Below are 14,155 nucleotides of genomic sequence, written 5' to 3'. Positions count from 1 at the left end.
ATTAAGAATATGTATGGATCCGTAAGTTGAAAGAGATTCAACATGAAACGGAGTAAGTGAACATTTGTTTTCATATTTTCACATTGTTGTTTGGCTAGTAGAACACAGATAATTCACAAGTCTGTAACAAGATTTAACATTGTATTATAATTGCCAGTCATATCATAGGCAAGAAAGGAGGAAAATACTTTCCTTTTTGATTAAGAAATTGACGTTTACAGTCCTCTGAACTGAACGACTCATTTGTCTGCCAAGGTGTTAGTATGAGACAGACTTCAGCCGCTCTGGAAATGAAAGTCATAAGTGTCTAGGAATATATTTGAAGATGCGACATTGACAACTGAAACTTGGCATCATCTCCACAAAATAGTGGCTGCATAAATCAGTAGAAGAGAATGGAAAATTTCAGCAGACGTTTGAGAAAGTCAGTCCTTTCTTTGCCTGAGGTTGAAAAATAATCAATAGGGCGTATACAAGCTGTTCCATTGTTCTTCACTTGTATAGTGAAGAGGAAGTTTGGAAAGGGCTTCAGGTTACCAGACAACCATGCATACACTTTGCTTTCTACATTGTACTGCAATTACAGTGCCAAATGTAATATTCATTCTGTTATATCCAGCAACTGATTAAAGAGAACTTGAACATCAACTTTTGTCCTCAGGCTTTTGCACTTCATATAACATTTTACTTATTGGCAGTGTTGCTCAGAATCAAAACTGAAAGCTGTAGTTATGTAGTTTAGAGGTTGTTTGTGCACTGAAGTATGGAAGAACAGAACACATTTTAGCCTTTTAAGACACCATACAATAAAATTAATTAACAAATAACCGCTTATTGAAATATTTCTTGACACAATTGCTTGATTACATTAATATTGCATTACTCTCTTCCATAAACAACTAACTCATTGGATAAATTCAAATTACAAGCTTTTTGTTTATAACCAGACAATGTTATATGCCTTGGGAAAAGACCAAATATTCTGGTACAAATATTAGTTGCACTCTTACACTGCGTATAAAATGTGATTAAATTATATAATAGTGAAATGTAATTCAGAAATATCATTTCTAGAGTAACTGACAATATATTTTATACATAGGCAATTTACAAAACTAAACCAAGTGGTTATACACCAAAAAAATTACTTCTACATATCAGGGTTTTAGATTGTAGAAACAATAATTGTAACTAAATTAGATCATCTAGCTTATGAGTAAGCAACGTCAGTAAGTGACAGACACAGAGCATGTGATACTGTATATTTATTTGAAAAAAATGGCTTAATAGTTAAATAATTACAGAGAAGAAGGGATGATTGCTCCTGCTGAGATGGTAAAATGACAGGACTGCCACTCGGATCTATATTAGGACTGTTCTTACAATTTATATCAGTGATTTAGATTCTGGTGTGAAAGTTCCTGTCAACTTAAGATACTGTATGATACCAAAAGAGGAGGATTGGCAAACACTGTAGAAGTTGAAACAAACTCAGCAAAAAAAAAAATGATAGAATAAAAGGACTATCCAAACACCCAGCAGATGATGCAGAGAGGTACTGTACATAATGGTAGCAAAAGCATAACCTATAAAAAAAACCTGATTTTAAAGAAGCTACCTTTAAAAAATATGTTGTTGACACATCATTTTCATGTTCTAGATATGATCCTAATTTTCTTATGCTCTATCCAGTTTATTTGTCAGTCAAAATAAAACTTGATTAAAACTTTAGGAATACAGGATTTATCCTGGGGGCAGACAGGGGCTAGCTTCAAGTCCTCCCCCTGGGAGCAGTCCTTTTGGTTATTTCTGTAATAAAGATAAGCATATCATTGTATAGATACCCTTTTAAAACAATTCCCAGATTACATTTTTTAATTCAGAAATTATTATTAATACAATATCCATTGTGCCCCCTGTAGTTTAATTATTCAGTTCAATTTATTGAATTTGAGTTTTTTGTAGGATATTTATGAAACCTTTTTTTTTGTATTGTAGAAATCTCTCTGACCCTGTGTAGTCTGCGTTGGGTCCATCCTGGTTCTTGATGAGCCTGAGTCTTTATCATAAGTCCTTGCTAGAAGAAGACTCAACTCGCAGTGCTTGTGTCTGAGCAACTGGGTTAGTGAGTCACAGTATCTGCCTGTAGAATACTAACTGAATCTCCGATCAGTCAGATACATGCCTGTAGACAGTGTTGGGAAATACTGTCATTCCAATCTTACTATCCCTACTGTCAATCTTCAAGTAGGCCTATTTAATTAATTTGGCATACTGTATGTGTTGTTTTTCAGTTACTGAATAATTTTTTAGGTTCCTCTGTAGAATCTTGGTTGATTTTAATGCATTATTTGTTTTTGAGATGTTTAGCTACTATATGCCCTCATTCATTTCAAAGTTCATGTTGTTATTCTCATACTTGTATATCATTCAAATTGATTGCTGATTATGCACTTGCACTTTGCAGAACATTATTGTACTGTATGTTATTTCTAAGATGATGCTATATGTGAAATTCTCCTGTGAATTTCATATTCAGGTTGGAGAACAGCCCTATTGCAAGTTGTACTTTCTTTTAAAGATAACAATTTTGAGACATTATGGTTTCTGATGTCACTGACCTTACTTCCTGTTGTCTGAATGATTCAGCCACATGTGACATTCAGTGTATGAAGCACTTAATGACTGTTTTGAGTTTTCTTCCTTGTCTTTGATAAACATACTGTATGATAAGCATCTATTGTTTTCTTTTTTAAAAGAGTTTCAAAATATATTGAAACGTGTCAGACCATATTAATCTTCTTTGGAACAAAATGCAGTGTTTACAGGATTGTCCAGCAAAGGACTGTCTTTTAGTACTTTTATAAGTGTTTTACGAGAGTAATTGACTTTCATTTGTATGGATGTGGAGCCAAGATCAGCTGTAATCTGCTGTTTAACAATGTTACAGGAATTCACAGGAGATTCAAATATGTCGCAATGGATATCCTGAAATATTCTCAAGTAATGTTGAAATCTTGAGTTGTTCAGTCATTCATGAAGCAGATGCTTTTAGTATTTTCAGTTTTGCATCAACATACAGTACAGTACATGCCAAAATATCTACATAGACATTTTAATTTCCCACAGTTGTGGTTAAAAGTGTTTGATTTGTTGTTTGATTTTGAGGCAGCTTGTGTAATGGTATCACTGGAATCAAATTTCTTGTTTGTTTTTTTTTTACTGAAGGTATTCTGTTTACATGTTTAAACTGTGAAGATTGCTAAACTGTGTCCTAACATTTATTCACTCAAGCATAGTGTATACTGTATACAATACCTTAACACCCTTTCGTTGTTGCTTTAGATTTTCAATGACAGTGACAAAGTACTGTATCTGCATTATTGACAACGTGGTTATAAATCATCATTCCAAATTTATAGTGATGGAAAGCTATCATCTTAAAGCAATTTTTCCTACAGTATTTGTCTGTTTCAGTCAATAAAATGTAAGTGTTTTAAACAGTTTTATAACCAAAAGACTCTATGTTCAGGTTGTCCATAGAAAGGGATATCTGTGGTTTTAATTAGCATCTTTTTTAAATTACAGCCTAGGGTAGTCATGGACTTGTTGTAGATATCTAAATTCAGTTCAAGAAAGGACATTAATCTTCCAAATATGCATTATTGCCTTGAGTTACAGTCCTGCTTGTAGTACTTTGATATAATTAATTTTGGAATTTCTAAAGTACTTTCAATCTTTAATGTATATCTGCGAATTTAGCTGTGGTGTGGAATAAGAGCTGTAATTCCTACTGCAAAAGAACATTTGTTTCTGTGTAGGTTCTACCCAGTTACACTTGCAGATTTGTTTCTGAAAAGGAAAGGGGATCATGTTGTAAAAAAGATTGTGATATGTTTTACATAAGTGTTCTGTCTCATGTCAGGCATGACTGATGATATGCTTTTCATGTCTAAATAAATGTACAGTATATATACTTTTTAACTACCTATACAAAATGTATATGCAATTGTATTTAACTATATTCAGGGTCACCAGTTATGTAAATTAGTTTTTAAATGTCCAGATACAAATTCTTGATACTAAAAAGATTACAAGCAGGCCATCACTACTGTATATTATTTTATAACTATTTCTGATTATTTTAATGATGTTGTGAGATCCACAGGAACTTCAGTTTGAGTCATGATTAAGACTAAGTTTTATATATTGAGGTTTAATAAATATTCTATTATTTATACATTTACTATCCATTGATGTCCTATTAAATGTTTCTGATTTATCTATTCATTTTCTAACTCCTTTATCCATTTCGGGGTCAAGCAACAGGTGCAAGGCAGGATCCACCCTAGACAGGATGCCTCCCATTTTCTCTTACACTCTCTTACTCACACCAGGGCTAATTTTCCCAGTGGCCAGTTGAGCATGAGCACTAATGTAAGATGTGAATGCAAAAGTATTGTAACAAAGTAGAAAAAAGCTGTCTGAAATCTAGGGGTCTCAGTACTGTAAGTGTCAATAGATCTTTGTAGTAGGGACATTAAGATCAAAATCACAAGGGCTCTGGAAAGTCATTTCTTTGTGCCGCAGGGCCAAAAAGACCAGCTCTAGGGAGCTGCAGACATTTGATCGATTGCTGGTGCATTCGGACAAAAGGACAGCTTCAGTTTGAACCTGTACAGTTAAACTGCAGTCTTTTTGACGTTGAGAAACAGGACAGATTTGTTGCCATTTTATTCTCAGCTTCGTATTAAGGAACAAAATTGTGTGGACATTTAATTAAATGAATTTCTAATTTGCCTTCCTCCTTTTATTTCCTTTCAAATTTTCTCAATTTATTGTAATGCCTGTGATCAAACAAGTAATTTGCTGTCCTTTTGGACTGCAGATGTGTGGCACTTTGTAATGATTTCAGCTGGTAGCATAAAAAACAACTTTGGGATCTGATTCACTGGAATCTGTCTTTTTAAATAATAATACGCAGAAATAAGTAATGGGTTTATTCCATGCTGAAAAGAGAAGAAAACACAACGTTTCAGCTGTGGAACCTTCTTCTGGTGTGAGAAGAGAATAAGCATACTTTAAATAGATAAATTTAATGGATTTATACAGGCATCTAGCAACTAAAAACCTGGGCAGAATGGCCTGCTTTATAAAGTTTCATTCTATTTTATCTGTGAGGTAAGCTCATATACAGTACAAGCTACATGGATCACAGAGAGTCAAGCAATATTTTGAAATAGGAAGCAAAAAGGCTGTGAATTTCAAAAGAGTAGGAAAGTGCAGTGAAGTAACAGGTTCTCTGTTGTCTTCATTAGGAGTCTCCTGCTGTGTATTACTATATGTAATTCAACCTTATACTTTATACTGTATATTTAAAGAAAGTGTATGGCACCTTAGCTGAACATTTTATTAACCTCAGTATCTTTATGCAGTTATTTTCTAAATAAGCATATCCACAGTATATGCATTTAAACTGCTAACATGTGGAAAAGACTGAAGAAAAGTGTAGAAATACGTGTGATGTGCACATATATACATAATGTGATGTGCACATTCTTACACGCTGGACAAATCTGGTGAAAGTAGCTAAAAATGTCTATGCTGCCCAGTGTTAGGAATACAGTACATAATACTACAGTGCTCTTTCCAACAACTGTGGAAAGAATTTTCTTCACCTTCATTTTGTACTGTACAATTGTTCTTTCTCCATTAAGCTAATATACTGTACAACTCTCATAAAGATTTGTACTTGTATAGTATATACACAAATGTGCAGAAAATGGCTTTATGGCATCCCCATATGCTGTAGATATTTGTTAGAAACAAGACTGATATCCACTACATTGGTTAAGCTGTAAATATACTGTGCAGAACTGGTTGCATAATATTTTGTGCTTGATGATATCCATATTATTTTCTCTGATTTTCTTGCTATACTCAGTATAAAAAGGAGGACAAATCATTGTAAACCCTTGTACCACTGTTACAGTCACAACCCATGGCAAAAATGATGAATTCAGGAGAATACTGTGCAATGTGATATTGAGGTTGACAATAGCATCAGTGTCAAATATTAGTGTTTCTTAAGCTTTTGTCTGTGACTAAACTCTTAAGTGATCTGCGCATATATATAACTCCAAAATAATTTGCAATGCTGTTCCATCATAAACTCATTTCTACACCATCACAATTCTGTTCATTGTCAGTTATGAAATCAAAGCCTAAGTGAAGATTTGATAAAATCAAGGAAATCAATGTGTAAAGCTAAATTTAAAAATACTAATCACTCCCACAAACATGCGTAATTTAAATGCTAATGTACTAAGCTACAATTTGATATAAAAGCAGTGCAATGCTGATCTTCATCATAAAAAAAATACTTTGCCTGAAAGTAGCTCACTGCCTACAGTATTCACAATTTGGTTAGAATGAATAAGTTAATTTTGTTAAAGAAATTTGTTTTGGTTTGTGTTTTGTTTTGTTTAATTTGTTAAAGTTGGGGAAACTACTTTCATAAAAGATTTTCATATTGCACACTAGGTTAAAATAATTTAAAAGTCATTCTTAAAATGTTTGGAATGAAATATAACTATAGCTTGTGTTGTTCAAAAAATTACTTTATATAACACCAGATGTTCCCAGTGTCCTCAGTTTGAAGATCAGTTCTCACTTCTTTTGTTTGTGCGAAGCATTTGTTCCATAACACTGACTCACTCCACAGATGATGTCTTCAGCCATGAGATTATCATTATTGAGGTGTCAGGAAACAAAAAATGCTGTAAGATTAATTTAAATGTTTGTATACAGTAGTTCCATGAGTGGCCTTTTAGCTCCTTCGGCATTTTAATTTTTACAGGTAGTGAAGTGAAGTGCTCCTTTAAACATGCATAAATGTTTTGCAGTGGCGACAGGATTTAAAGCCTTGATTTCTGTGGAGAGACTGATGTAGTTGCAGGTGGTACATCTTGGTTTATTTAATGGAAAAGTGCTTTTCAAAAGCTTTATAAATGGACCACGTATTCATGTAAGTTCTTGGGCCTTCTGCGAGACATTTCTCTGTGGTGGTTTAATAATGGCTGCTGTAGCATTTGATTTTTTTTTGTATAATTATCTCTACTTTTCTGTTAGTGGGATGGTAATTGAGGACTAGAGGAATAATGTTGTCTGTGAGTTTCTTACTGTTGGTTAAACGTTCTCTATCTGTAACTAATTTGTAGCTCCTAACCTGATACCTGTAACTTGAGCGTAAAACAAATCCATTAAAGGAAAAATTTAAATTGAGGACAAGCCCTTGTTTACAACATCAAAAATCTTTTTCAATTAAATATATGTACACTGCACTTCAGCCACCTCCAAAAGTTATATACTGTATGTACAGTAAATAGAAATTATTTTCAAAGGGCTGTTTTTTTTAAAGTGTGTGGAAACAAGAAGTTTCATGTTTGGTAAAAATCCAAGCACGAAAGTTCTCCCTACTTACATGTAGTTGACTGTGAAACACTGCCCTAGATTATATTCATATTTAAGAGCTAGAACATTTGACACTGACGAAATACACAGATAAATAGAAGTTAGGGTTCATTGTCACAGCAAAGAAGGAACTGCATTTTTTAAAACGCATGTCAGCAACAGGCAGTATTGGTTTTCTAGGTCAACAGACACCAGTGATGTAAGAAGGGTATCAGTTATAATCTGGCATGGGCAAGAGGATCAGGAGTCTTTTAAGCATGATGTCTTTGATAATTAATTGGCCTTTTCCCTTTCGGAGATGCGGTGATCATCTATAAACAGTAGCACTGAATGAGCCCTAATTTTAGTTATTTTAACACAGTGCTTTCTCAGTAAAGGTTTCTTTGTTCAATGGAATCAAATTTAGTTTGCTGTACATAACATAATATGCAGACTCCCGTTTTTTAAGGTTTCCACTAATTTGTTTGAAAATCACCAAGAAAATCATTTTATTGATTTCAAATTGGAATTTTAAGTTATAAATATTGGCTAGAAATGATGTGGCAGACTTCGTAAATAAAGTACTTTAGCTTGACTGTTTTACACTACAAAACAAAATTTTTAGTTTGTTTTTTTAATGATATGCTTTTAACACTTAGGGTTTCTCTGTCTTAAAGTTATCCTTTAACATAGTACACTTTCATCAAAATCCTGAAATATTTAATCAAGTCCAGCTGCTGGTCTCTCATTTGGAAAGGTACAGGATTAGAGAGTGAAGCATTATTTTGTGCTTTGTCATTGATGTAGATTTTTTATTTTCCTCCCTGGGCTCCCTTACGTTCTTAGCTAAAACTTTGTCTATTATAAATTCAGAAGTGGTTACTCATAAAGTTCTGAGCAATTTGTTTATGCAATGCCATATTTTAATTTTTCATTTTAATCCAGTGTAGCCTATTGGGAACTAAGAGGATCTGTTTTGTGAACAGTAAGCATGTTATTAAAACACACTGCTGTTCACAGCCTCTGTCCTTCAGGGGAAGTACAGACTGTGAATGTTGCAGTTTTGTTAGCTGAGCGTAATTGAGTGTTTCTTGTTTAAAAAAACACTGAACATTCTTTTGAAGGCAATCTAGACATTTGTAATTGAATGGACCAATATACTTTTTTTGGGGAGGAGGAAGTCTTGAAGTGTTGGGTTCCAGTTTTGGCTAGCTTTATTTGGAGAAATGCAATACACAGGATATGCTAAGTGGCACAAGCTGTGGAAAAGGACAGTTAGACGGTAAGACATTCGTTTGCACTGAGTGTTTTATTGAAAAACCAGGGCAGCAGGTTCTTTACAAAATGTTTTTCTTTCAATTGGAGTTATTGCAGCTTTTAATTTTGTTGGTAAATAAGGTTGTAACTCTTATTTTAGAAGGGATAATAAAAACGTGATCAAAGAAAAACTCATTGGGTTTTCAACAGAAATTAATTTTGTGATGTCGCCTGCTCAGTTTGTCCTCATTACCAAATGATGTAGAGTAATTCGTACTGTAGGTTTGGTAAGTATTCATTTTAGTAAACAGTGTTTTTTTTCATTTTACTCTTCTTAATTCTTACATTAGGAAGTAAGGGGAACTATTTGGAGCATCCCCACCATACAGAATGAATTTTAATGAGTTTTGTATTCACAGCTTAATGGTGTAGATAATTCTGCCAAAAAAATAAAGTCCTTTATCCACGCTAATAACGTTAAAATGACACCCACTAGTTGTAAATTACTCATGGAGTAATCCCAGTGAATAATAATGGTGATGTTAAATGAAGTAATAGTGTTACTGCATTAGTAGAAAAGACCTGTTATCCTCTAATATACTATTTCTATAGTCAAACACAAATGTTCAACCTGTATCATAGCAACTAGGCAAGAAAAGTGGCCTTATTTGATCACTTCTATTTCATAGAAATCCTGGCTTCAGTTCTAAGTGGTAGAACATATTTCTATATTTCTGATTGCTATATTTAAAAATCTGAGCTCAGTGTAAGCTGACACAAGCTAATTAATAATTCAAATGATGATTAAGAACAGGGTCACCTGATGTTGGAAGCTGTTTAATCAGTCATAATGACAAGGCTGTTAATGCGGCTCATGACTATAAACTGTGTGCGCGCACAGGCTTTTGAAGACCCAGATGGAGATTTCCCATAGTTGTAAAATCAAAATTTAGAAAATTTTGCCTATCTTGCATTCGTACTGTTTCCTCCTTTATTCTGCCCCCCCCCCCCAAACATTTTACAAAAGATTCCTCTTTTCTGGATAGTCACAATATCCATTCTAATTTGCGGAATTGTTCGGTATATTTTATAACCTGTATATAATATTGTGAATGTAAGAGTAGCAATGTACTTGTAATGTACATTTATAGCATTAGCACTTATATGCCGATTTATACTGTATTTTAAAACAATGGCTCCTCAGAGGAAGGATACTGTATCTGTCTCTACTTTTATAAACTGAATTATGGTTTATGGTCTGAAGGATACAGTGGAATATTACATATTTTGTTTACTTATGCAAAATTAGATGTATTAATGAGAGATTAGTGTTTAGTGAATTATACAAATTAGACATGGGTTAGAACACATACTGTACCTGTATATCTCATTTTCTACCTGTGACATACATTACTTAGTACCAGCTCATTCTCTATGCACTTTTGGCTTCTATGTGGCTAACATTTTGTTAGAAATTGATTCAACAATATATTACCTGGATCCAAAAGGCTTTTAGATTTTACATTTCTTACTGCTTAATGTACTCTATTTACTGTAGCTTCAAAATGAACACAGTGCAAAAGAGACATTTGTTGGAAGCTATTAAACTGTAATAACATCATGTATTCAAATAATATGTTTTTAAACGCATTCTTCTGCTGATACGTCCGTCTTTTTGGTGAAATTCTAACAGGGCATGGTGTGCAAACAGATCTGTAAATATTCAGTATGTTGACACAGGGCAATGAAAGGAGACAGGCCCTGGCAGCACTTAATGAAAATCCTTAGGGAAATTCTTGTATTCAGTTAAATTTAAAACATCTTTATGGTTTAAAAGTAAAAAAGAAACAATCATATGTGCACCTGTTTTGAAACTGTATTTATTTTTCAACCCAGGGAGGAAAAATAATCCAAGTAATTATGTAAGTGGTGATGCATGTTGTGTTGATCGATTTGTTGGCTAATGAAAACCAATTACTTCAAAACCCCTCGCACACATGCATACAGTTGTTAATTTGCCGTACTGTAGATACGTTATGTTTTTAAATTAATAGGTTTCTATTTTTTGTGTATCAGTTCTTCATGATGCATTCACATGTTGTACTTGCATATAACACCAGAGTGTGACACATTTCTTAAGAACATTTTTTTTCAATTTTTCCAAGACTTTTTGTACTTGCACACTCATCAGTGTTAGGTATGGGATTATACTGCAATCCATCTCCTGCAACTGAATGGGCTAGATAAGTGATACATTCCCTCAAAGAAACTAGGGTATCAGCTTCAGCAATATTGCTGGGTATCTTGTTCAATACTCCCACAAATAGTTATAATTAAAAATGCAATTATATCATTTTTTACAAAGCAGCATACATTGGTACCCATTAAATAGCTGGGCATTTTTCTGAAAATGATGTTTCTTCAGTGGAAAATATAGATCCCCAAACAAGACACTGTCGATCCACAATTTTGCTAAGCTTTTGCTACAAATGAACAGGACAAATCAATTTGCCATTTTTGTGTTGAATTAAGAAAGAGAAGCATCAGTGTTATCAGTCAGATTATTACAAAATGTGTGTCTTAGAATAATTCCTATAGGTTTTCAGCTTCACCTTTTATGAGAGAAGCACTATGATGTTTTCTCCTTGCTGTCCAACTGACACCTTTCTTTGTTTTTCAGCTGCAGGACGAATAATAGAAAAAGTCTGATTGGAAGCGGCCAGTCTTCAGCTCTTCCCCGACCACATTCACCACTGTCTGCACATACAGGTACAGAGCTCTTGAGTCATGGTGTGTGTCTCTGTCACTCGAGAGTGTTCCTGTTAAAAAAGAATGCTTATACATTCAAATCAACACATACCGTATCATTCACATATCATAAATGAAAAATGTGCTGTTGTCTGAAGGAAATTAAGTAGGACTTGACAGGCTTGATAGTCACAGAATTGTTGGCTCAGTTTATTCCTAAATTGCCTGTATTTTCTGTGTACAAAAGACATACTCTCTAACAGTTTTGTATCATGTTATTTTACTTCTGTTTAGAGAAATGTTGTTAGCAAAATTTGTAAAAAAAAATCCATTACCTGAATTTTTTCTATATATAAACACAAAAATAATTTAGAATAACTTATTCAAAAAACGTTGCAGTTTGTAAATCCATTTGTTTCTTCCATTATTAATCTTGAACTTAATCTTAATCTTATTCAGTGCACCTGCACAGTTTTTCAGCTTTGCTTCAAAAAACTATTTTATTCTCAGATTTTTCAACTATCTGTACTGTACATTTTTTTGCTCTTAGAAACCACGACTGAAGAGAAGCAGCATGCATAGCCTCTGAATTCATTTTAAATGTAAATGAACTCGATTGTGAAAGGATATCAATAGATCAAAGGAGAAAACTGCTCCCTCTTATATTTGAAGTTTTTATATATAGTTCTGTAGGTTGCTCAAATGTGTACGTAGAATGTTAAGAGCAGCAGAGCACCTTGGCGAGAATTCTGTACTGTGGTACTTTATCGCTATTTAGATGTGAAAAGACATAATTTATTTGCCTGATGCTTTTATTCAAATTGATGTACAGTTTGCATCCATTCATTCAGCTGGAGCAATCTTAACCAAAGGCATTGCAGCAGTTCACCTGGGAGTCTAAAGCCCTGGTCACTGTTCTCCACTGCTTCTCCTGAATACGTTTTCTCCTGAATGTTTACAGGATGTGTTTGTTAGAAAGAGCAGGAAGGAGCAGAAGTGACTTTTGAAAGGGAGTTACTTTCCGGCTTATGTTAACAGAAGCAGTCTTTTGTTTAGTAGCATAATTTTTTAGACTCTTATCAATGAAATATTATATAGCACAGTGCACATTATTATTTATTTGTCTGTTTATGGCTCGGAGTTGCCTTAGGGGATTAGACAATGGATTTGGAACTTTATTAAACTGGCCACATCTAGAACAAGTGTGGGTTTTGTAACTATAGCAATATGTGCAGTATAAAGATTGTATTTGGAATATACAGTACTTAATTCTGCATCACACAATCAATCAGGAAAGAATGTTCTTCCATTGTGATAGTTACCTTTTCAGCACATTCAGAAGGTTTCTCTAAACTCTAGAATCTCATCCACCCTCAGTGGATGCCAGCCATCGAATTTCAATGAGATACAAAGTTTTCTCAAGTCTTTTTATGCAAGTAAAAGCATCAAATGTTGAAGTGTGTGCAGATTACAGTATTCCCCATGAGTACTCTTGCTCACATTGATCATTGCTACATATGGTGCGCAACATCTTTTGATATTTTTGCAGTGCATTTTTTATTATAGTTTACAAGGAAGCACAGCCTCACTGCAAAACATTAGTTCAGAAGAATATTTTAAGGGAAATACTATTCTGTGTCCAATATCTGAATGTGTTTGCCAGAGACAGACATTCATTTTCTTTATAATCTTTCAGTAGTGAGCATTGTTAATGCATGATTAGAAGTGCATCACAGATCAGTCAAACTCGACATAGAATATACTGTACATTAAAACAATTTCTCTAAAGACATCTTTAAAATCGCTCCAATCATGATAAACTCTTTAGCCTTCCTCTTAATCCAGTCAATATATTCTACATGAGGTATACATAAATATGAATCACAGCTCAATTAAAAGACTTGAATTAATCAAAATATAATATGGCCCCCTTGATCAGTAGGCATGTAAAAATGAGGAACCCTCTTTACTACTATGGGGAGTGCTATTGTTTTTATATGCTAATTAACTGTTTGCTCCCCATGGCAGTAGAGTTAATTACTTTCTTAATGTTGGGCGAGCAGTAAGGCTTACTTTATCAGGGAAGGAACACCCGCCCTAATCACTGCAGTGCATTAAACATCCGGAGCTAGAAATGTTAAATTGCCAGACATAATCCCTAGAAGCAGTGGGGTTCTACTAATAAGAGAGTACAGCACATATGGACAGAGAATTAGAAGATGCAGGTTTTCCATTTTAAAGTCTCCCAGGTACAGTATGCAATTGCAGATGGGTGGATAAATGCATCAAGCCCAGCTGGAAGAAATGAAGGGTGCATAAAGTCTTAGGTTCAACATACCCGGCTTTCAACTGATTAGTCACTGTTTACTCCTGGGCAAAAAGCTTGCGGTACTCATTTTGTGTTTTATTCCTGCTGATTGACCATCACTCAATGCCCTCATGCTACTGCTCTGAGCCCCAGTTAATGAAAATATCCTTTAATATTTAATGAACAGGTTTTATTTATTGTCTGTTATTGATAGATATAATGTAAATGTAGTATTTCTAAACTGTGGAGGCTCTGGGACCAGAAATGAATGAATAGTTTGGCATTGTTTTAAACCTGGTCGATGGGTTATTGTAGTCACACTAGGCAATGAAATCTATTATTTTTGTTTCCTCTGAACTGTTTAGCTTGCAGAGTTCTTTTCTTACCCAT

General features: G+C 34.0%; 1 protein-coding gene across 8 annotated transcripts in view; it reads left to right on the top strand.

Moving 5' to 3' along the window:
* Positions 1–14,155, top strand: part of mast4 (microtubule associated serine/threonine kinase family member 4) — a 199,723-nt gene that overhangs the window by 140,162 nt on the left and 45,406 nt on the right. For all 8 annotated transcript variants that reach the window (XM_088911334.1, XM_088911333.1, XM_088911341.1 and 5 more), the window contains one exon: positions 11,390–11,478. In XM_088911334.1, coding sequence (XP_088767460.1) covers positions 11,390–11,478 — 89 coding nt within the window. The remainder of the gene's footprint in view (positions 1–11,389; positions 11,479–14,155) is intronic.

Source organism: Atractosteus spatula, chromosome 3 (genome assembly GCF_055471065.1).
Source record: "Atractosteus spatula isolate fAtrSpa1 chromosome 3, fAtrSpa1.hap1, whole genome shotgun sequence".
NCBI classification, from domain to species: Eukaryota; Metazoa; Chordata; class Actinopteri; order Semionotiformes; family Lepisosteidae; genus Atractosteus; species Atractosteus spatula.
Note: the sequence above shows the minus strand (reverse complement) of the source record. Positions and strands in the feature narration are given on the sequence as shown.